A 23,220-nucleotide genomic window follows, 5' to 3' on the forward strand; every position below is an offset into this window, starting at 1 on the left:
GATTTTGTATGTTTGCCCACTGATAAAGAAATTATCAGTCTATAATTTTAATAGTAGGTTTATTTGAACAGTGAGAGACAGAATAACAACAAAAGAAAAACACATTTCAAAAAAGTTATAAATTGATTTGCATTTTAATGAGTGAAATAAGTATTTGACCCCTTCGCTAAACATGACTTACTTGGTGAAACCCTTGTTAGCAATCACAGAGGTCAGATGTTTCTTGTAGTTGGCCACCAGGTTTACACACATCTCCGGAGGGATTTTGTCTCACTCCTCATTGCACATTCTCTCCAAGTCATTAAAGGAGAAGTCCACTTCCAGAACAACAATTTACAAATAATTTACTCAGCCCCTTGTCATCCAAGATGTTCATGTCTTTCTGTCTTCAGTCGTAAAGAAATTATGGTTTTTGAGGAAAACATTTCAGGATTTTTCTCCATATAATGGACTTCATTGGTACCCTGAATTTGTAGCTTAAAATGGCTCTAAACGATCTCAGCCGAGAATCTAGCGAAATGATTAGTCATTTTTTTCGAAAACTAAAAATTTGTATACTTTTTTAGCACAAAAGCTTGTGTAGCACAGGCTCTGGGATGCGCGTCCATGACACTACGAATCACATTCATCGTCTGTGTACTCCGGCTCAAATGGTAGAGTATGGTGAAAAACTCTGTCTTATTTTCTCCTACAATTTCAGAATCATTCAACATCGTTGTACCTTTTTGTTTGTAAACAGCGTTTGACTTACTTTCACTTCCTTAGTCTTTGCTCGCTCGCTTTGTAAACACTGGGTCTGTGGTTCCGTGTGACCTTTCGACGTGATTCAATAGTACGTAGCGCCATGTGCGCGCATCCCAGAGCCTGTGCTACACAAGCTTTTGTGCTTACAAAGTATACAATTTTTTTATTTTCTAATAGTTAATTAGAAAAGCTGAATTTGAATTACATTTACACTACAAAATTGGGGCATCAATGAAGTCCATTATATGGAGAAAAATCCTGAAATGCTTGCCTCAAAAACCATAATTTCTTCATGACTGAAGACAAAAAGACATGAACATCTTGGATGACAAGGGGGGTGAGTAAATTATTCGTAAATTGTTGTTCTGGAAGTGGAGTGCGTTTGGCAACTCGAACCTTCAGCTCCTTCCACAGATTTTCTAGGGGATTATGGTCTGGAGATTGGCTAGGCCACTCCAGGACCTTACTGTGCTTCTTCTTGAGCCACTCCTTTGTTGCCTTGGCCGTGTGTTTTGGGTCATTGTCATGCTGGAATACCCATCCACGACTCATTTTCAATAAGGGAAGGAGGTTCTCACCCAAGATTTGACAGTACATGGCTCCAACCATTGTCCCTTTGGTGTGGTGCAGTTTTCCTGTCCCCTTAGCAGAAAAACACTCCCAAATGTATCCACCTCCATGTTTGACAGTGGGGATGGTGTTCTTGGGGTCACAGGCAGCATTCCTCCTCCTCCAAACACAGCGAGTTGAGTTGATGCCAAAGAGCTCGATTTTGGTCTCATCTGACCACAACACTTTCACCCAGTTCTCCTCTGAATCATTCAGATGTTCAAACTTCAGACGGTTCTGTACATGTGCATTCGTGAGCAGGGGGACCATGCGGGGCTCTGCAGGATTTCAGTCCTTTATGGCATAGTGTGTTGCCAATTGTTTTCTTGGTGACTATGGTCCCAGCTGCCTTGAGATCATTGACAAGATCCTTCTGTGTAGTTCTGGGCTGATTCCTCACCATTCTCATGATCACTGAAACTCCACGAAGTGAGATCTTGCAAGGAGCCCCAGACAGAGGGAGATTGACAGTTACTTTGTGTTTCCATTTGTGAATAATCACACCAAATGTTGTCACCTTCTCACCAAACTGCTTGGCGATGGTCTTGTCGCCCATTCCAGCATTGTGTAGGTCTACAATCTTTTTTTGGTCTTGGCCATGGTGGAGAGTTTGGAATCTGATTGATTGATTGCTTCTGTGGACAGGTGTCTTTTATACAGGTAACAAGCTGAGATTAGGAGCACTCCCTTTAAGAAAGTGCTCCTAATCTCAGCTTGTTACCTGTATAAAAGACACCTGGGAGCCAGAAATCTTGCTGATTGATAGGGGATCAAATACTTATTTCACTCATTAAAATGCAAATCAATTTATAACTTTTTTAAAATGTGTTTTTCTGGGTTTTTGCTTGTTATTTTGTCTCTCCCTGTTTAAATAAACCTACTATTAAAATTATAGACTGATAATTCCTTTGTTAGTGGGAAAACATACAAAATTAGTAGTGGATCAAATATTTATTTTCCCCACTGTATATCACAATTGTGACTATAATCGTGCTTTCATCTCACAGTTGACTTTCTCATAACTGTGACTTTATAGCTCTCAATTGTAGTTTTATTTCTCACACTTGTGGTTTTATATCAATTTTTTCAAGATTTTATACTTGTGACTTTCTCATAATTGTTCCCTTTTATCTCACAGTTACGGCTTTAATTCTCATAATTGTGACTTTCATGAAAAAGTATAACGTTCACTTCAAACTTTCCCATAATTACCTTTTTATTATTCACTCTGAGGCAGAAACAGGGTTCCATAAAAGGAGACATTATATCAGCCTCAATTCTTCTTGTGTACAAACACATTTAATAACATTTTTCAAACAGATCATCTCTCTTCTCTTCCCTGCAGTGATCTGAAGCTCCGCGTTCGCATCTTTATTGACGGAACCCTCATTATCTACAGAGTGAAGCCAGAGGATGCTGGGAAATACACCTGCAGCCCTAGTAACAGCCTGGGCATCTCCCCCTCTGCTTCAGCTTACCTGACCGTGCAATGTGAGTTTCACCTTAAACCTCTTAAAGAGCCTACAGCACCAGGCCTGCATTTGAAATCTCAGTCTATGTCCTGTGTGCCTTTGAGGTGTTTTATGTCAAGTATACTATCATCAGAGCGGGTAATTGGTGTCTGTCACGTACAGGGACCGAGCTATTTACACCCTTTGAGATGCAATGGTGGCTGCCAGGCATCTGAGATGTTCTAGTTGCTGCCTCTCTCTGGAGGGTTTGAGAGCTTGCTTCCATCTGCACCAGGACTCTCGTGGTGGTGCAGGAAGTGGTGGATAAGCCCTGAGTCTGAGCTACCTCTGTGTCTGTCTGTCTGTCTCTCTTGGATAGAAAAGACAGATTGGAGAAGCTTTACTTACGGCGGTCACCATGAAAAATGGGAATCATGACAGTTATAAATGACAGCCAAGAGTTGTCACTGAAGCAACTTCAGTTCATTATTAGAAAATAAATAGTTGCAGCTCTGAAATCTGATTGGAAGACACTGAAACACAGACAGTATACACCGATGTGAGCACAAATAAATTTTCCAAGCCTACAGTATCACCTTCAATTAAGCTAATAAAATATACAGTCATGGCCAAAAATATTGGCACCCTTGCAATTCTGTCAGAAAATGCAACCCTTCTCTCAGAAAATTGTTGCAGTTGCAAATGTTTTGGTATTCACATGTTTATTTATTTTTTGTTTGCATTGGAACGACACAAAAAAACAGAGAAGAAAAGTCAAATCTGATACAATTCTACACAGAACCCAAAAAATGCAAAATTATTGGCACCCCCTTTGGAAGAAAATAGTGCGAGCTGATGCTGTTGTACCCCGTGTCTGCAGATCGGCTTGAATTTGTTTGGAAGTTAATCGAGGTTCTTTATCCACCATTCGAACAATCCTTCATTGTAATTTTTCATTAATTTTGCTCTTCCATCCACATCCAGTGAGGTTAGCTACAGTGCCATGGGCTGCAAACCGCTTGATGATATTGCACACAGTGGACACAGGAACATTAAGATCTCTAGAGATGGACTTGTAGCCTTAAGATTGTCCATGTTTTTCCACATTTTTATTTCCTCTCAAATCCACAGACCATGATCAGTGTGACACACAACACAAAGGTTGAGTCAACGTTTCTCCATTTTAACTGGTTGCAAGTGTGATTACTATATTGCCCAAACCTGTTACTTGCCACAGGTGTGTCTAAATACAAATTACAGGAGCATAACATGCTTGAAAAGCAATTATTTCTTACAAATTTGACAAGGTGCCAATAATTTTGTCCAGTCCATTTTTGAGTTCTGTGTGAAATTTTAGCACGTTCAACTATTCTTCTCTGTTTTTTTGTGTTGTTGCAGTGCAAACAAAAACAATAAGCATGTGAATACCAAAACATCTGTAATCGGAATAATTTTCTGAGAGAAGTGTCGCATTTTGTGACAGAATTGCAAGGGTGCCGATATTTTTGGCCATGACTGCATATAAATTTATTGAGGTTATTGTAATTAAGAAATATATTTATTTGTATCGACAGCCTTGTCACTGCATGACAAACATTTTCTGTTTTAGTCTTTTTTTAAGTTTATTATTTAATTTTTGGCATGTTTTTTGTCATTATATTATATTACATACAAATCAGCCCTCAGCAGCTCTGTTCTGTAGATGTAGATGAGTTTCTACCATTTACAAAAAATATAGTAGTTGAATGCTGATGAAAAATCTGGAGCCAGTAAAGAAAATGTAATGTGTAGAAAATGTGTATAGTCTTGAATACGTATTTTTTAGCGGGCAAGGGGTGTATAGAATTCAAAAGATGGCTCGTTTCTCTCAATTTACCACCCAGAACAGTATGTCATGGTGACCCACTATATCATCACAGCAGAAAAGAGGTCAGGGGTGACAAGGGGGCCTTAATGAATTAACTGAGGGGAAATACAGCATGGCAGGCAGTTTGAAGAGAGAAGAGATTAGCTGTGGAAAAGCACATTATATTGTGTCATATGCAGAGCAGTGGCTGACTGTCTCATTAGCAGCGGCTTCTCTGTGCCGCTGGGGTTGTGCTACATCAGTCAGCGACACCCCAGGGCTGCTTCAGGTGAGAGAACTTCACAGGAAGGGCTTTAAATAACACTTACATGTTCTGTTACCACACATCACTTGCGCAGACTCCTGAACACTGGGATTGTGCTGTGAAAATATGAGAGATGTGTTGATTTCGATTTTATATAACTGCTGTGAGTTACATTATGATAAAATGGATTAAAAGTATTTTGACAACATGGCGAGAGCTGATTACGTCATTTCCGGTATCCTGTTTGGATATATGTTTTGGATATGGACGTATTCTCTCCGCAGACCCTGCCCGTGTTGTGAACATGCCACCTGTCATCTACGTCCCAAGAAAGTTGCCAGGAATCATTCGCTGCCCAGTGGATGCCAACCCCCCAGTTACATCAGTCCGATGGGAGAAAGATGGCTACCCCCTCAGAATCGAGAAGGTGTGTAATTCATGGGCTTCTAACATTAAAATCTGTTTGCCAACACTCAAGTTCTCTGATGGTGCTTCTCTGTTCCTCTCACAGTATCCTGGATGGAGCCAGATGGCAGACGGAAGTATTCGGGTGGCAGAGGTCACTGAAGACTCCCTTGGCACCTACACCTGTGTGCCTTACAATGTCCTAGGTACCATGGGACAGTCCCCTCCGGCCACTCTGGTGCTAAAGGTGAGTCAGTGCATCTTAATTAAAAAGAATCTCATTTTCTGTAAATTTGGGAGGTAAACGTCATCGTGTCCCCAGGACCCCCCTTACTTCAACGTGAGGCCCGGGGGGGAGTACCGTCAGGAGGCGGGGAGAGAGCTGGTCATCCCCTGCGCCGCTTCTGGAGACCCTGAGATTCCAACCATCGTATGGAGAAAGGTACCATGAGCCACCACAGCATTAAGTATATTATTTTTTAATTTTCCATAGATAGATCATCATGAACGGTTTATTATTTGTCCTTTGTCAAGGTCGGGAAGCCCAGCAGAAGCAAACATAACATCTTACCAAGTGGTAGCTTGCAATTTGTGTCTCTGAGCAAAGAGGATCATGGGGAGTGGGAATGTGTTGCCACCAACGTAGTAACAAGCATCACTGCCAGCACACGCCTTTTTGTAATAGGTAAATGATTCTTATCTTAAGAATTTCAACACACTGACAACGAAGAAAAGTTCACTAGTCATCTGTAGGAAGTAGCCTTAGAAATTAATATATTCAGGTTAGAACTGATATCTATCTATCTATCTATCTATCTATCTATCTATCTATCTATCTATCTATCTATTTGTTTGTCTGTCTGTCGTTCTCTATCTATCTATCATCTATTTATCTGTTTGTCTGTGTCTATCTATCTATCTATCTATCTATCCAACTATCTATCTGTCTATCATCTATCTATCTGTTTGTCTGTCTGTCGTTCTCTATCTATCTATCTATGTATTTATCTATCTATCTATCTGTTTCTTTATCTGTCGTTCTCTATCTATCTATCTATCTATCTATCTATCTGTTTGTCTGTCTGTCTGTCGTTCTCTATCTATCTATCATCTATGTTTGTTTGTCTGTCTCTATCTATCTATCTATCATCTATCTATCTGTTTGTCTGTCATTCTCTATCTATCTATCTGTTTGTCTGTCTGTTGTTCTCTGTCTATCTATCTATCTATCTATCTATCTATCTATCTATCTGTCTGTCTGTCTATCTGTCTATCATCTATCTATCTGTTTGTCTGTCGTTCTCTATCTATCTATCTATCTATCTATCTGTCTGTCTGTCTGTCTGTCTATCTATCTGTTTGTCTGTCTGTCGTGCTCTATCTATCTATCTATCTATCTATCTATCTATCTACCTGTTTGTCTGTCTGTCGTTCTCTATCTATCTATCATCTATGTTTGTCTGTCTCTATCTATCTATCTATCTATCTGTTTGTCTGTCTGTCTATCGTTCTCTATCTATCTATCTATCTACCTGTTTGTCTGTCTGTCGTTCTCTATCTGTCTATCATCTATCTATCTGTCTCTGTCGTTCTGTATCTATCTATCTATCTATCTGTTTGTCTGTCTGCCTGTTGTTCTCTATCTATCTATCTGTTTGTCTGTCTGTCGTTCTCTATCTATCTATCATCTATGTTTGTCTGTCTCTATCTATCTATCTATCTATCTATCTTTCTATCTATCTATCTGTTTGTCTGTCTGTCTATCGTTCTCTATCTATTTATCTATCTATCTACCTGTTTGTCTGTCTGTCGTTCTTTATCTGTCTATCATCTATCTATCTGTTTGTCTCTGTCGTTCTGTATCTATCTATCTATCTATCTATCTATCTATCTATCTATCTGTTTGTCTGTCTGCCTGTTGTTCTCTATCTATCTATCTGTTTGTCTGTCGTTCTCTATTTATCTATCATCTATCTATGTTTGTTTGTCTGTCTCTATCTATCTATCTGTCTATCATCTATCTATCTGTTTGTCTGTCTGTCGTTCTCTATCTATCTATCATCTATCTATGTTTGTTTGTCTGTCTCTATCTATCTATCTGTCTATCATCTATCTATCTGTTTGTCTGTCTGTCTGTCGTTCTCTATCTATCTATCATCTATCTATCTGTTTGTCTCTGTCTATCTGTCGATCTATCTATCTATCTGTCTGTCGTTCTCTATCTATCTATCTGTCTATCTATCTGTTTGTCTGTCTGTTGTTCTCTATCTATCTATCTATCTATCTATGTTTGTCTGTCTGTTGTTCTCTATCTATCTATCTATCTATGTTTGTCTGTCTGTTGTTCTTAATCTATCTATCTATCTATCTATCTATCTATCTATGTTTGTCTGTCTGTTGTTCTCTATCTATCTATCTATCTATCTATCTATCTATCTATCTATCTATCTATCTATCTATCTATCTATCTATCTATCTGTCTATCTGTCTATCTATTTGTTTGCCTGCCTGTCTGTTGTTCTATTTATCTATTTTTCTTCATTTAATTACATTTTTGTACTGTACTTTTTTTGTCAGCACTCCATGTTCACTTTTGAAGGTTTTTAAGGACACAAAATACGTCAGATGTGTGATTTCTCAACATGTGCCAGATAGGAAGTGTAGGCTAGAACATTACGATTCCCAGCCAAGCGGCACAAGTGAGTCATTACAGTAGGGGGGCCGTGTAGCTCGTGGGAGCTCTAACTCAGCTGTCACGTCTGAGAGTTCGCCCTCGGATGACAAGTGATGTGTCAGCGAGCACACAACCCCACACACACGTTATTTGTTTGGTGATGGACTGGTGTCATGACAGTCTAAAGATTATGCTTAATGAGGGAGCAATTAACAGATCCTCTGCAGCTGCTAGGTGCCGATAAGAGATGTGATGGAACTCCTGAATCCATCCTCCACTTCACCATCCAGCACTTTCCTGCTATTATCAGACTGGGTCAGTCTGTGCACGGAGTTAGTTTATTGTCTGGTCAGAAAACATAAGTGAGAAGAGGTTCAGGTCAGACAAATGGATCTACTGTTCTTCAGTTTCTCATAAATCTTTCTAGCCGTGTCTGACAAGGCTAAATCCATCTTGAAAAGTAGTTGTTTTGGGACAAACAGTCTGGCCTAGACCTTAAAGATTTTAGGTTAATCACTAAGAATGAATTGGGGCCACTAATAGAGAACGTTCCCAGATGTCTCCTCTTACCAATGACCCTGCTGCTTGTAAATGTTAAGTAAATTTGTTCTTTTACATTATATGCAACATGACACATAATGGAATCTAAATATATATACAACTGTGCAAAAGATTTGGGGTCAGTAAATATATATATATTTACTGATATATATTTATTTACAATATATATATTTTTGTGATTTAAAAAAACATAAATACATGGTACACAAAATGCACAAAACAAAAAACGTGTTAGCCTGTGCAAAACTTGCTAAGGTGTTTCTAGGTGCTTCCATATTGGCCCAGGTCAAACAAGCCCATCCCCCAATCGATATTCTGGCTAGAAATGTCTCAGCTCAACAAGCCACATGATCTGATGTGTCATTTATCTAATGTATTATTTAGGAAGAATTACAGTATGTGCCAAAGTTAAATACTAAGGGTGAGTGGTTAATTCAAATCCATATTATTTAGTATGAGCTATAGTACTAGCATTTGCAGACACTGCTAATTAAAAATAACCATTTCAGGCACTAGTCCACATGCGCCAACTAATGTCCACGTGTCAGCATCCACAAGCTCCGCTAACGTTTCCTGGGAACCTGGATATGACGGAGGCTTTGAACAGACGTTCTCGGTCTGGTACGGCCCGGTGTAAGTCATGCCAGAACCCCCACTAAATATAGTTCCTTCCTCACTTTTTTCTAAATGTACTCGTGATGTGGTGTAGCCTTTTTTCCTCTAATGTGTTAAAGCTATGGATTATATGGATATGTAAATGCACTGAATCTATGGAAATGTTTAAGCTCAATTTATTTACATTTCTCTGTATAAGAAATATGCAATATTCTTGTTTTTTAAAATACTCAATTGAAGTTTTAAAATGCAACTTATTGGTATGACCCAATAGAAAGGTGAAGAATGACTTAGGGCCACATGACTGGCTCTCCATACCTGTGCCCGGCTCTCAGACGTGGTTGGTGGTCCAGGGGTTGGAGCCAAAGACTGCCTATCAATTTAGTGTGCTGGCCCAGAACAAGCTGGGCACCGGCCCCTTCAGTGAGGTAGTCACTGTGACTACAGGAGGTGGGTGACATTTCTACATCTTGTAATGGACCTTTAAATGACCCTCCACATGAGATGTGCTTCCAACCTCCCCTTATCTTTCATAGGGTATCCCATAAGTACCCCTGAACCACTGGTGCTTCTAACTCCACCACGGTGCCTCACAGCCAACCGGACACAGCAGGGTGTATTGTTGACATGGCTTCCTCCGGCCAATCACTCTTCACCAATCGACCGTTACATCATCGAGTTTCGTCTGGGAGAAAGGTGGGAGGTTCTGGATGACTTGATTCCTGCCACTGAGACTGAGATCATAGCAAGAGATCTTATTCAGGTAACACTTACCACTTTAATATCACTACTGATATGGAAAATATATGCAAATAAATGTAGCCTCCAAGAGCATAAGAGGCTTTCAAAAACATTTTAAATAACTGAAAAACTGACCCAATATTTTTGTATGGTATGTGTGTACTCTTTAAAAGGATAGTTCACCCAAAACTAAAAAAATCACCCTCATGTGACATTTGAAAGCTTTCTGACCCTGCATAGACAGGCAGTGCAACTACCACGTTCAAGGTCCAGAAAGGTAGTAAGGACAACATTAAAATAGTCCATGTGACATCAGTGGTTCCAATGTAATGTTATAAAGCTACAAGAATATTTTGTGCACAAAGAAAGGGTCAAAGTCACCATAGAGTGCCTTTCAACCCTCACAATACTCAAAAATGTTGGTCTTAATTTCCCATTCACTTTATGTCATGTCATAAATAAACACTCAAGTACATATTACTGTTAAATAAGTTCTCATTGCAATATTAAGATGCAAATCATATTTTCTGAAACGTTTAATATCCGTTTCCTAAACATGGTTATTTCTTAGCTTTTAAATTATAAATACAATTAAGATTTTATGTAAACCATGTGTTTTTAAAGAAATACAATTCACACATGTATTTTTTTCTAATTTGGAGAAAACTGTGATATTTTGGCATGTTATTGCCCCCACGCCTAGCTATTGAACACTGGATTATATATATATATATATATATGATTCAGTTATTATTTAAAATATTATTTTAAAATATCAAAGTGACAGGGTGGACCAGCACATGACGGGGTGGACACATAAAGCAGAAAACACAAAGCATGACAAAATTTGACAATGAAACATTTATTTAACTTTGAAAAATAATAATAATAAATAATACTATTACATTCTCAATCACATTAATATACCCTCCACCCCCCATTCATTTTAGTTTTTAGCAATATTAAGTACAACTGAATGCTATGTCCACCTTATCAAGTCTAAGTGTCCAACAGGGTGGACATTTTGGAACAATGACAGGGTGGACTTTTTGAGCTTTTGAGCATATTAGTCACAAACTGTGACTAGCTAAATAGTTTGTCTGGTTGTTGAATAGAAGTTTGCATATTTAAACTTACATATTTTGAAAATACTGTATTCTAATCACTTCTAGCATATTTTATGCCGACAGGGTGGACATATTAAGCTTAGGAAAAGCAAGTAAGCAAACTCATGTGAAGAAAATGTAAAAGTCACCAACTGAATGAGCCAATGAAAAGATAAAAAATCTGTCACTAAAGGGGATGGTCTTTTCTTAAAGGGGCAGATTCCCCAATACAACAGGGTGGACAACCATTCAAGGAACATGGACAAACATTTCTTTTTTATTAAATAAAAATATCATTTTGATTACCAAATTTTTAATACACTCAAACTGAGTAATCTATTATTTAACAAAATAATAATAGAACAAAATGTTAGAAATGTATGATTTGACTATATTCTACTCTCATTCAAATTTAATGAGCAGTGCATGGGACATATCAAAATAACACACATCCTTCTACACAAAACTTAAAAAAAAAAAGAAAAAAAAGAAAAGAAAATGTATTTAAAAAGCCAAGTAATGCTTTTGTTATAAATATGAAAACTTAGCCTAATATAACACACCCTTTCATAGTCATAGTTATTTATGTACAGGACACCAAAAGGCACTCTACAGTGATATTGACCCGAAAACAAAAATAATAATTTTATTCACCGATTTTTTCGCTTTCGTGTCAGTCTTTGACGCTCATTCATGAGAGTACCACGATGCATGCGTGGTACTCAAAAATATCTTAATTTGTGTTCTGAAGATGAACGAAGGTCTTACAGGTTTGGAACGACATGAGGGTGAGTAATTAATGACGTTAATTTCAATTTTTCATTTTTGGGTGTACTATCCCTTTAAGCTACCATTAAATAATAGGGGTAAAGTTAAACTCAGTGTTATCTGCAGTTTGAAACCCAAATTACATCTGTCGTGTGATGTATTTCTGAATGAAAATAATATGCCAATTTAGTGATGTCCATCATGTGCATCATCATTTCTTTCAGAGTAAGGCAGTTCTCTGACTATTTAGAGAAACGCAGCGAGGGAATGCGTTTCTGCTGAAAAGCTCAGAGGATATCATTTTAATTCAGTCTGACATACAGCGGAGTCTGCTACAAATGTTCTTGTTACAAATCTGTTGGTAGATCTGACACTTCAACCTGTTGGCCTCACAGGATTTATGACCCACTGACCTGTTTCTCTGTCTCCCAGGACTCTTGGTATGAATTCCGAGCGCTAGCTGTAATGGATGATCTTGTCAGTGAGAGCAGTAATGTGGTGGGAGTGTCAAGTACAGGTGAGAATAAGGGGCGTCACTAAAATGCACCAATTCATTGCTTTAGCCACCTAGAGCTTCACTGCCCTCTGCTGCTCATTGTAGTTAGTGCCCTACTGTATGTTTTTTTTTTTTTGCTGTTGTACATGTGAAACAAGAATGTCATGCACCTATTTTTTTGGAGGGGGCATTAGTGGCAGTCCTGGCTTATTTAAAATATTACCTAAGAAAAAAAGACAAAGTTAAAGTTAAATGTTAATGCTAAAATGCTAATGTAGTTGTTTAATTTTTGTTTAATTTCTGACTCAATTTTGAGGATTGCCACTGGATTTTAGATGAACTACAAAAAATGTAATTATTAAAGATACTAATTTGTTTTTGCAATTTGCATTCAAAAAGCCACATGCTCTCTCGATCTAAATAGGTAAGGTGCTTCTGACATGATAGGCTGCAGTTATGTTAACACTATGCTATAGTCTGCTTTATAATGCACACTAACTGAATCACTGTCTGCGATCACGTTAACCTGCTTTGTGAATACATGCTTGCTGCATTCTTCCATCCTAATTTCATGTTCTGGAGTGTGTCTCCTCTCTCAGACCCCTTCCCTCCCACAGAGATCTCGGACGAGGGGCTGGCCAAGCCAGTGGTGGCCGGCATTGTGGCCACCATCTGTTTCTTGGCGGCTGCCATCCTCTTCAGCACGCTCGCTGCATGTTTTGTCAACAAGCAGCATCGTCGCAAGCTCAAACGCAAACGAGGTAAGTCCTTCTTAACTGTCTCTTGTTTTAAAGCTAAAATGAATCATTTCTACTCTGATGTTCGTTCATTGGATTTGTAAAAAATTGTACATCCCTTTAGTTGTGTTGCATTTTACCAGCTTCAGCATTGCAGTGGTTCAGATAAAGATCTGAAGCATATTGTCATGCTGATGTGGCATTGTGTGATTTGTCCTTAGACCCTCCGCTATCGATTACGCACACAAGGAAAAGCATCGAATCTCCGTAAGTACCAGTGCATGGTAATATCCATCATACTTTGCACTTCTGCAAATCTGTTGACTACCAGGCACATGGCTTGAGAGAGAGAAAGAGAGAGAGAGCATGTACAGTTTGGGAAATCAAACAGCTGACCCTAGCAGCTGCTGTGTTACCGTGAGGGATGCATGGAGGAGGATTTGAGTGGTCACTAAAGTGGCTGCTATAAATGCATCTGTGCTTACCTCTGCTTTTCAGCAGTGAGATGCATTGATTTGCCATTACAAACAATCTTCTCAAGCTCTTTCTTTTTTTTGCCGTCCAGTCAGGTTGTAATAGAACTTTCAGTAGCGCAAGAATATAATATAAACATGATGCTTATCCCCCAGCTCTTCTGAATTGATCAGTGCAGGCATGGCAGCATGTCACTCTCACATTTAACTAGAGCTAAAGTAAGGAGAACATTAAGGGTAGAACCTCCAACCCAGTTAAAACTGGGACTTACGCTCTTATTCGATTCCATTGTGGTCTTCATAGAGCTGCAGTCTCATGCTCCCATCCCACCCATTTCCACATAGCAGTGTGGAACCATAGTCTGGTTGACGGCCGACTCTGCCCCGTCTCTATTGTGTTTTTGTCACCGCAGGCCTCCTCTTACCCCCTTGCCTGGCATTGAGCCCTACTGGGAAGAGCCAGACAGGAGCAGCTACAGGCCCCCATCCACCAGCCCTCAGTGAGTGCTTGCACCTGCATCTCTCTCTGCAGCGGGCGCTAGCATGCGCCTGTCTGCCGTAGCTGCATGTTGTCAGTTAGTGGTGCAGAGCTAAAACGCTTCTGTGGGGGAATAGACAACTTCAGCCCTCAGCTGCTCCTAATTCTGAGACTTGTTTGGCCAGCAAGATGGATTATTATTGAAGAGTTGGTTGAAGATGTAGTTTAGCTGATATTTTGCTAGCTCACTGGTGCCTTTACTGACATATCTGTCCTGTCCCCATTCTGTTGTTCTCCATTATCTCTCATCCTGACATCGTTTTTCACTTTAACTTAAGATGGCCTTTAAATGCAGATCAATGTTTCATCTAATGACTATTATGAAAACCATAAATTGTGTTAATTTTAGTACACAAGAGAGTGTAATACCATGCCATTGTCTTTGAATTATATTACATGTTTTAAAATGGAGTGATTCTTGTTTTGACAGTGCTGATTTAAAGCTCTGGTATTCCCCAGGGCTCGGTCCTAAGCCCCATGTCTTTTTTGATTGATAGGCTGTCCTCTGGGAAGATCAGTCCTGAGAGCATCGCTTCTTCCCGGCCGCCGTCACTGACCAGCTTGGGTGGTCATGGTCTTTACGTTAAGAAGTTGCCAAGCCCCAGGAAAGAGAAAGAGCTTTCCCTCTATAAGAAAACCAAGAGAGCAATAACCAGTAAGAAGTACAGCGTGTCCAAGCACGAGGCTGAGGTCACCACGCCCATCGAGCTGATCAGCCGTGGACCTGATGGCCGATTCGTCATGGACCCCAGTGACATCGACGCGTCCCTCAAGCCACGGCGCATTGAGGGTTTTCCTTTTGTGGAGGAATCAGACTTGTATCCTGAGTTCCGCCAATCAGATGAGGAGAACGATGACCCAGGGCCCCTACCCCCAGTCATGGCCACCCTCAGGCCCCAGATATCCCCTGTGTCCTCCAGCCAGGAGTCCTACATGCAGCCCCCAGCCTACAGCCCTCGGTTCCAGAGGCCTATGGAAGGTATGAGCATCTCGGAGGGTAGTCGGCTTCAGGCCACAGGGCAGAGCCGGGTCTCCCATTTTCACAGGGTCTTCCCTCCAGGCCCCTTCTATGGCTATCTAGGTAGTGGTGCTGAGGTGGAGCTTCACCCTCCTTTTTACATGCCTGATGTTAGTCCACGTAGCTCTGCCATGTCCTCCTCACCTTCATACCCCCCTGAGGGGCCGTTCCGCCATCCCACCATTCCAGAGGAGAGGGAGGAGCTGAGGATCCATCAGTATGGCGCCTCCGGCCACGCCCTTCCACTGGTGCATAGCCCTCCCTCCTCTCGCTCGACCGAGATCTGGCAGCCTCCTGACTTCCCCTTTCTAGGTCAGGAGGGTCCCCGTCTCGCTCTTCCACCACGTCATTCCTCATATCTCCACCGGGACCTCCCTGAGCCCCCGCCATACCCCTCCCATAGTCGTACTCTTAGCACCACCTCTCAGCTCCCTTCAAGCTCTGCTTTCCTCCAGCTGGAGGCCCCTAGAGCCCACCTGAGCAGATCTCCCGGCAGGTTTCCGCCTCAGGGCCCTTCAGCCAAGCATATAACTATGCAACAGGCCCAGACTCTGGGGCAGTTGAGACACACTGCCCACGGTATGGGCGTACCAGTGTTGCCTTACTCAGGCGCCACGGCCCGCATGGGGAGCCCAAGCACACTGCACAGTGAGAGCTCGGACGGCTGGAGGTCCGAGGCCCAGCCTTGGCTGAGCCCCAGGGCGGCACGAAGGATGGATCTCGGCCTGCAGCAGGTGGTCCTGCAGCCGTCGCGACTCTCCCCTCTCACCCAGACCCCTCCCAGCTCACACGCCGGCTCTCCAGACATTCTCGTCCGCCCTCCTCCCCGCCCCAGCATCCTGCGGTCTTCCCGCTCTCAAGAGATGCCCGAGAGTGCCCGTCACCCCGCCAGTGTCTCCTTCTCCCGAAGGTCTCTCTCCTCTTCCCCTGCCACTTCACCTACCCAAGGCCAGAGCGGCCAGCGGCCCAGCCTCAGCTACCGTGCCCACATGGCCTTTGCCACAGCCGCGGCCAGCTACCCCTCCCAGTCCCCTTCACCCCCCACGGAGAGCAGTGATGCTTTCGGCCAGATGCCATCTCAGAGAAGGACAGATGAGGAGATGCTCCCCTCAGAACCCTCTCCAGGGTAGGTGAACTGTACCATTGGAGGCTCCAAAATGACAAAGGAGATTTATTATTCATCATCTGTACCGCAAAAGCAATGCTTTCATGCTTTTGCGATTTTTTCGATTAAAGTAGTTTTACATGTACATCTTACTAGAAACTATTTACATATGCACAAATGTCCATGTCCTCCAGTATAACTCCTTATTGGGTTCACAGGATAAATTTCCATACTTTTCTTTATTTTCTTCAAACCCTATTCTCCTTTAACCTTTAAAGAGTGTAATTTTGATATAGGAAATTATCGTAGTGTATATAACGTTTTTCATGATTAAGGATTTTCTAGTGCATCCATGATGATCCCATGGCTCTTCCTTCTTTGTCCTCTTTTGTGGGCTGATCACATCACTCACCCTCTCCAGCTCATTTCCTTCCATTTCTCTCACTTCCTCTAACTCAGGGCTTTGACCATCACGGTGGCCTTCTTAGGCGGCCTTCGTTGCCAGGGATGAGTGTGCGCTCATCTCTTGCAACACTCATCCTCATCTAGAGTAGAGACGCCGCTTTTCTCTGGAGACTCTGGTAGTCTTACCCTCTTTGTTTTTGATTGATCTCAGCTATCTGGGCAGCATTGTTGTGACCAGGTCCTCTACACCACAATAGGTAAGGGTCGAATCCATGTCTGAAAGGGGAGGGGTTTGCAGGCGGGGTCTTAAATCATTCTCATTTAAAGGGGAATGACGATTTTTTTTTTTTTTGTATTACATGATATCAATTATACATTGTCTTTTTTTGCTAAATATCCTGAATATCTTTATTGCTGGAATATAAACAATGACATTCTTGTTCCAGTATTGCTTACCAAAGCACTTCTGCGATTATTAAATACAGGCAATTTGTTTGTTTTTTTCTCAGGAAATTTTGCACTTGCGCCCTTTTAGAGGCACACTTGGATATTCCCCTTTAAAATTTGTTTCCATGTACAAAAATATCATGCATGCCATTTCTAAATACTCTTCTCCTCGATGCCGAATCAGTAACAGCAGTTCTCAAACTAAAATTTCTTGTCACATTTTATCGTCCTAGTGGTTTGGTTCCTTTCTTTTATGTGACTGTTCTTTACTGGCCATTCTCCCCTCCCTGCCATCTCTTCTCCTGTCAGCATGGTGAAGCCACTGTACAGTGTATTCATGGTAACCAGAGTGTGTTTGATGTGGCGGACTTTAGTGCTCAGTCATGTCTACCACCCCCCTCTATTAATCACTTTCACTTTCTCTTTCCACAGCCTCAGCAGCAGGGGAGACTGTCTGTAAACGCTTTGTGTTTCTGTGCCTTGTGAACCCATGAGTTGTTGGCTGACTCTTCAGTATGGACGTTTGAGTGTCATGAACTCTGCCATGATAGAGGAATGGCATGTGCAATAAAAGTCAACAGTGACCTCTGTGGTCAGTTTAATAGGAAACCATTGAGCTTACTGGGAAACAGCAGAGTTTGGCTAGTTGTAATTTGATTGGACAGTGCTGGCAGCATGGCAGCAGTGTACAACATGAGGTAAAAGGTTTATTCATGCTAATTTAGGTGTATTCTGTAGTAAATTCTGAGTGGGGAAAATGTTCAACTCACCAGACTAACTCAACTAATACAATGTGCTTTAATTTGCAGAGTACCCATCTAATGAGGAAGAGTCTGTTTTTTGTTTTAAAAGAATGATTTGGTATTTAACTTTTATTCTGATGACCAATGGAAAGCAGCCGATTCATATTAACAAGATAAACAGTATTTTCTAAATAATATCTAACAAGACTTGCCAGAAGTTGATTAATTGCTAAATTGCACAGTACATGCTGATGAATGGTACGTTTGTCATGAAGGCCTTGCACTTGGCATTGGGGCAGCCAAAGTGTTCCCTGTCCAGGGCTAAATTTCAGTTTGATCAGGCCGGTGGAGGGCAGCGCACCCTGGTGGCGCTGTGAAGTAATGCATCATTGTGTTTGTCTCTCACAGGGAGCATCTAGGTGCAGTGAGAGTCCCTGCAGGGTCTGAGAGCTTTGAAGCACTGATTTATTATTGTATTAATAAAGCCAAGAAATCAACAGCCAACAAGAACAACAACTCCAGATTCAAGAAAAGGACAGGTCAGTTTCACCCGTACATTACATACTGGGAGAAATGGACATGTTGTCTCCTCTGATCTCCTGACTACATGCATATTTGCTTAAAAATGATAAGAAACCACCCACAACACCTTCACATTGTGGCAGTGGCAGTGAGGTTTGCATGCACAGGCAACGCTCACATTTTCTTCTGAAAATGTCAAAAATCAATTCTGTTGCTGTGTCTCATTTGCTCTGCTGTCTCTAGATGTGTCCACCTCTCAGACCCAGCAGCCGCATGCATCTCAGGCCTCTGAGCAAAGAGAACATCTCAGCTCTCCCTCAAAGAAAAAGTGGAAAAGTACACTTAGAAAGTCCCCCTGTCTTCACCTGTCCTCTCTGCTGCGCTGGCTTCACCCCAGAGAAGACAGAAAATCCCTCCTGGCCAGTATGGACCCTGCCCCCTCAAACTATGGTTCTCTGCTCTGAGAGCCCCCCCTCCCCAAACTCACTAAAACTTGTCCTGTGAGGCGGGACTTACTCATCTCCTTGTCCATTAGCAAAAATGTACAATGGACAAGCTCTCAGTACTGTTTTGTAATCAGTCTAAACTAGATACGATTTATTATGTTCTTCGGTTGGCACAATATACTACACATATCTGTATTTTCTGTAAATTTACACAAAGGAAAAACGTCCAGGGGTGCTCTTTTGGAAGAAACAGAAAAGGACAGGACAAAAGCTTTTCATTTGATAATAAAAACAGAAGAATAGCATTCCATTACATGCTAGAAAAAAATCTTGCCGGCCACTTCGGTTTTCGTCATAACGTTGTCAGAACTGTGTATATTGTGAAGGATAGAGTTACATGCTCTGTACAAATATGTCTCTCAAGACGTGATAGTTACTACAGGGTTTCTTTTCTTCCTTCTACAAAATATACCTCAAAAAAAGAGAATAGAAAAAAAAAATAATAATAAATAATCTGGAACATATTTCAGCACTTCTACCATATTTTGTGCAAGCTAGCATAGTTCATTTTGGACGTATGTTGTCTATTTGTGGCAAAGCTTTGACAGCACTACAGAACATGAGGGATTAATGTAAGCCCAGAAATTACAATTTATTTATTTATGAAATACTAAACATGAAATATAAAGCACAGAATATCATAGAAATTGTAAGCTCAGAATGAATAACCGCAGTACTAGACTGGTCCTGCGACAATGTTTGAAAACATGCTTTCTTATTTATTTTTGAAATAATTGATATTTGACTAACATCATTGGACAGCTTTAAGGCATTTTTTAATTTGTGGCTGGAGGAAGATTAATATTAGCCCCCCTGCTGAAAAAAAGATTCAGGTTCACATTAGATTTTTGAAATTGAACTTTTTGACACGTTCAGATGGCGTAAGTGCAAATGTAATATTTAAACTGAAGTAGAATTACTTGGTCCTTGTCTTGCACAAATGTAGTTAGAAGTGGTGAAATGCATTATTAATCTCTTCGTCACTTCCTTGACGTAAATAATTTGTTATACGTTTGCTTTGGACATACAATACACCAAGGAAGTACAGTAGATATTGTGCAGACTAATGAAGACATCAATATAACATAGACAAGTAAAGTGAAATAGTCCTGAATCAGTTGAAAAAAGATTACCAGTCTTCTTGGTTACTTTATACCTACAAAAGTGAACCTCCAAAAGTAGCTTGACACTTTTGAAAAAAAAAAAAAATGTATTGTAAACTTTACTACTTGCCATCCATCACAGCTCATCTGATGACATAGCAATGTTTGTGTTATTTGAATCAATGATGAGTTTAGTAATTGTCTCCAGAGTTCACTAACAGCTGCTGATCTGCTACCTAGAGAGAGTGAAAGCTACTCGAGCGTGTGTTAGTTTAGTTTAACCGATGGTGAATGTATGATTTGCTCTTAGAATTCAGATTTATCTGGATATTTTCAACGTGATGTTTCTCTCTTTTAGCTCATTTGCGCGCCAACTCCAAAATGAATCTTCTTCTGCGACTGGAATTTAATAATGAGGTACGGCTTAATAGGAAACGGAATGAAATCTCATGCAGTACTTGAATAAGGCTGAATATACAAGCTGGGATGAATTTCTGTGTGGAGATTCGTAGTAGCCATTTTGAGTTTAGAGGATTTGACTTGAGTGCCCAAAGGGCTGTTTACTTTGTCTTTCCTTTCTCTCTTTCATTTTATACGACTATTTTATTCGACGTGAAAACGAATGCTCAAACATCTCACGGTGGATTTGAGCTATTCAGTATTAGGTCAGCAGACTCCATTGCTTATTTCTATGTCTGTCTCAGTCACTACTAGCGTTTTCCACCACACGTGGTGCGATTCGTAAGGCTGCTTTAATCGTGTAGTCTCTGAGAGGAGAAGGGCAGTGTTTATTTTTAGATATTCCTGATTACCTGCCTTTAGCTGTCGGGGGAGAAGTGTTCAACTTAGACTTAACTCTGTTTTTGCTACGTGTTTTGTCAAGAACTCATTGCTAATAAGTCCTACAAAAACCACATAATGTTTACATGATCTAGAAATATAACGTGCAAGGATGTAGGCACATTGTACACATTATGACTTGGTGCTATGTCTTTTTGAACTCGTGGTGCTGTGGTTCAGAGGTTAACACACAAACTCACGCACAGTCCTCTGTCTTAAACTAACTAAACTAGCTCCGTCGTGATTTCCGTTGTCGAGTTCTCCTGGTGAGTAGGACCGCAAGCAATAAAACCTCTCTCACAGGGCAGGTCCTGTGCGCTCACTAACTTTCAGTACGAAAACGGTTAAAGTTGTTAAATAAAGTTCGGCTTTGACATACAGTATGTGCTTACGTTATCGCGTGAACGTTCGCTGTCACCATGAATAAAAAAACCGCGTATTTAGGCAGATTTATAAAGAAGAACTTGCCAGTCTTGAGGAGGCAGCATATCAATGTATAACCCACGAAATGTACCTTCGGTATGATAATAAATTTTTCATTTAGCATGGAAAGAACCTGGTCACTCGAGCTGGTGGTGGTCTGACGCGTCAAGCGGCGGCATTTCTGTTTTATAGCGTTTTTCTTGGATAAGATGGAGGGACGCATCCTCGCATAAAGCTGTCACGCTGATTTAACACGCAGGTGCGGTGTCGCTGTATATCTGTGGATGGTGATTGACGGCATTTTCTTCAGCTCTCTGGTCTTTGAAGCGAGAACCGAAACGTTTCTCTTGAATATATCTGATACTGTACAGGTAGATACGCCCCCTTTTTTGCTTCTGTAAGAGGGCTCGTTTGCAGGAAGTGTCATATCAACTCTTTGATTGCCTGTATTCAGTTTTGTGCTTACTTCTTATGGTGCTTCGTGAAACTTTAGTTTCCTTTTTCCGTTGAACTAACCTTGCATAATCAAGCTATTTCAGTCGTGCGGACCTGTCTCGTTTAAAATAATGTACATCTTTTTGTTTATGGTTCTTTTGCTGTTCATATTAACCAGCACTGAAAACTTAGAATGTAATACTGCATTATGCACTAATTTACGACTGTTTTAACATTAAACCTCATACTTAGAGCTTATTGGAAGCATATTTCAAATCGCATTGTGCTTTCTAACTGCTTTTGAGTTTGTGTTGTACATTGTTTACAGATTATAAAGATGTGTTCTGGGCAAACATGTTTTTTTTTTTTTTCATTCTGAATCACCCTACATGCAATGTTTAAGAGACTGTTCTTACGTAAAGAACGAAGATCATAGAAAAATAGTTTGTTCTCTTTCAGATTTCTTTGGTTGAGTGACTTGATCGAAGGCTTCTTTTGTTAATTAATCTCATTTATTTCAGGTATTATTCTTAAACAGTATGGTGCTGTACCAAAGCCTTATGTACAATATTATTATTATTATGATGCATTGTTTGATTCTTCTGCCACTGCTAAGGAATCCTCCAAATTGCTAGACGACTCTGATTATGAAACAAGGTGCAGTGTGCCTCTATCTTCTCGTCCTTGATTAGTACTATTAGCAGTATTTTTCTCGGGCATTCGGTGTCTCCACATACTCAGATGTTAAGATATGGTGCCTGGTGTGTCTTCATGCTGCTAGGAGTAAATGTTCAAGATGTTTTGTATATGTACTACCAACTTCTGAAGTATGACATTGACCTCCACAATAACTCAGCTGGACACTTTGATTCAGCATCTTGATATTAAAAGGGAACAACCCTACAGTAAGCAATGGCGTTTTTAGAGAATAAAGAAAATCCCATTGTTCTATTACTTTTATTCTATTGCTTTCATCATTTTTTTTTTATTATTTACATTTATTAAGTCTTGCTCTAGAATAAGACCCCGATCAAAAAGAATATGCTATCCTGACAAATGAGAGTTACATCAATACCAGACCTGGGAACGAAACATACAGAGTGTTAAATGTGTGTGTGTATGCTGTCTTTAACAGCCCAATTGAAGTTCTGTACAGTGGAGCCGTTCAATTTGCATTGTTTACATCACCAGATGCCCAGATATGCACATTTTGGCAAGCTCTATTAGGTTGACATTTTCCAACGCTTTGGTCCATGTAATAACCCCGTAAAACTTTTTGTATTTTGATATAATAAAAAAAAAATCTAAGAGTGTGTGACGAGTGATTTTTGACTGTTCATCTGCACTGGCCACTAGAGGCCACTATTGCATAATTTTAAATCTACACATCAAGCAAAATGCCTTAGAGGGGAGGTGTTCTCCAAAAGTTTGCCCCAATGACTGATAATGCTGTCATATAGGAAATTAAGTGTTCATCCAGGTGCAAAGTCCTGAACTAACACAACTCCCTCTCACACACCTATTTATCTGAAGTGAGTGACTAACACAAACAATAATAACAGATAACACTATAGCCCTGGCATCACTCTCGAGGCCAACGCCTTGGCATTGGCCAGATAATTGTATAATTATTGTGATGATGGT

General features: G+C 40.5%; 1 protein-coding gene across 7 annotated transcripts in view; it reads left to right on the forward strand.

Moving 5' to 3' along the window:
• The window catches only part of igsf9ba (immunoglobulin superfamily, member 9Ba), a 96,139-nt gene extending 73,255 nt beyond the window's left edge, over positions 1-22,884 (forward strand). Inside the window, exons 7-22 of one of the 7 annotated variants that reach the window (XR_007829205.1) lie at positions 2,699-2,844; positions 5,200-5,342; positions 5,427-5,567; positions 5,643-5,762; positions 5,855-6,005; positions 9,065-9,188; positions 9,445-9,620; positions 9,707-9,933; positions 12,218-12,302; positions 12,881-13,042; positions 13,240-13,285; positions 13,905-13,991; positions 14,527-16,173; positions 16,769-16,814; positions 17,437-18,286; positions 18,513-18,529. Coding sequence is in view for 5 of the 7 variants with exons in the window: in XM_051129472.1 (XP_050985429.1) it covers positions 2,699-2,844; positions 5,200-5,342; positions 5,427-5,567; positions 5,643-5,762; positions 5,855-6,005; positions 9,065-9,188; positions 9,445-9,620; positions 9,707-9,933; positions 12,218-12,302; positions 12,881-13,042; positions 13,240-13,285; positions 13,905-13,991; positions 14,527-16,173; positions 18,156-18,286; positions 18,513-18,733 (3,607 nt within the window). In the remaining 2 variants the exon portion in view is untranslated. Of the gene's footprint in view, positions 1-2,698; positions 2,845-5,199; positions 5,343-5,426; positions 5,568-5,642; positions 5,763-5,854; positions 6,006-9,064; positions 9,189-9,444; positions 9,621-9,706; positions 9,934-12,217; positions 12,303-12,880; positions 13,043-13,239; positions 13,286-13,904; positions 13,992-14,526; positions 16,178-16,768; positions 18,287-18,512 lie in introns of those variants that run through there. The other 6 variants (XR_007829206.1, XM_051129472.1, XM_051129473.1 and 3 more) reach the window with 6 other exon arrangements.
• Positions 22,885-23,220: the final 336 nt, after the last annotated feature.

The sequence above is a fragment of the Labeo rohita genome, chromosome 15 (assembly GCF_022985175.1).
Source record: "Labeo rohita strain BAU-BD-2019 chromosome 15, IGBB_LRoh.1.0, whole genome shotgun sequence".
In the NCBI taxonomy this organism is placed as follows: domain Eukaryota; kingdom Metazoa; phylum Chordata; class Actinopteri; order Cypriniformes; family Cyprinidae; genus Labeo; species Labeo rohita.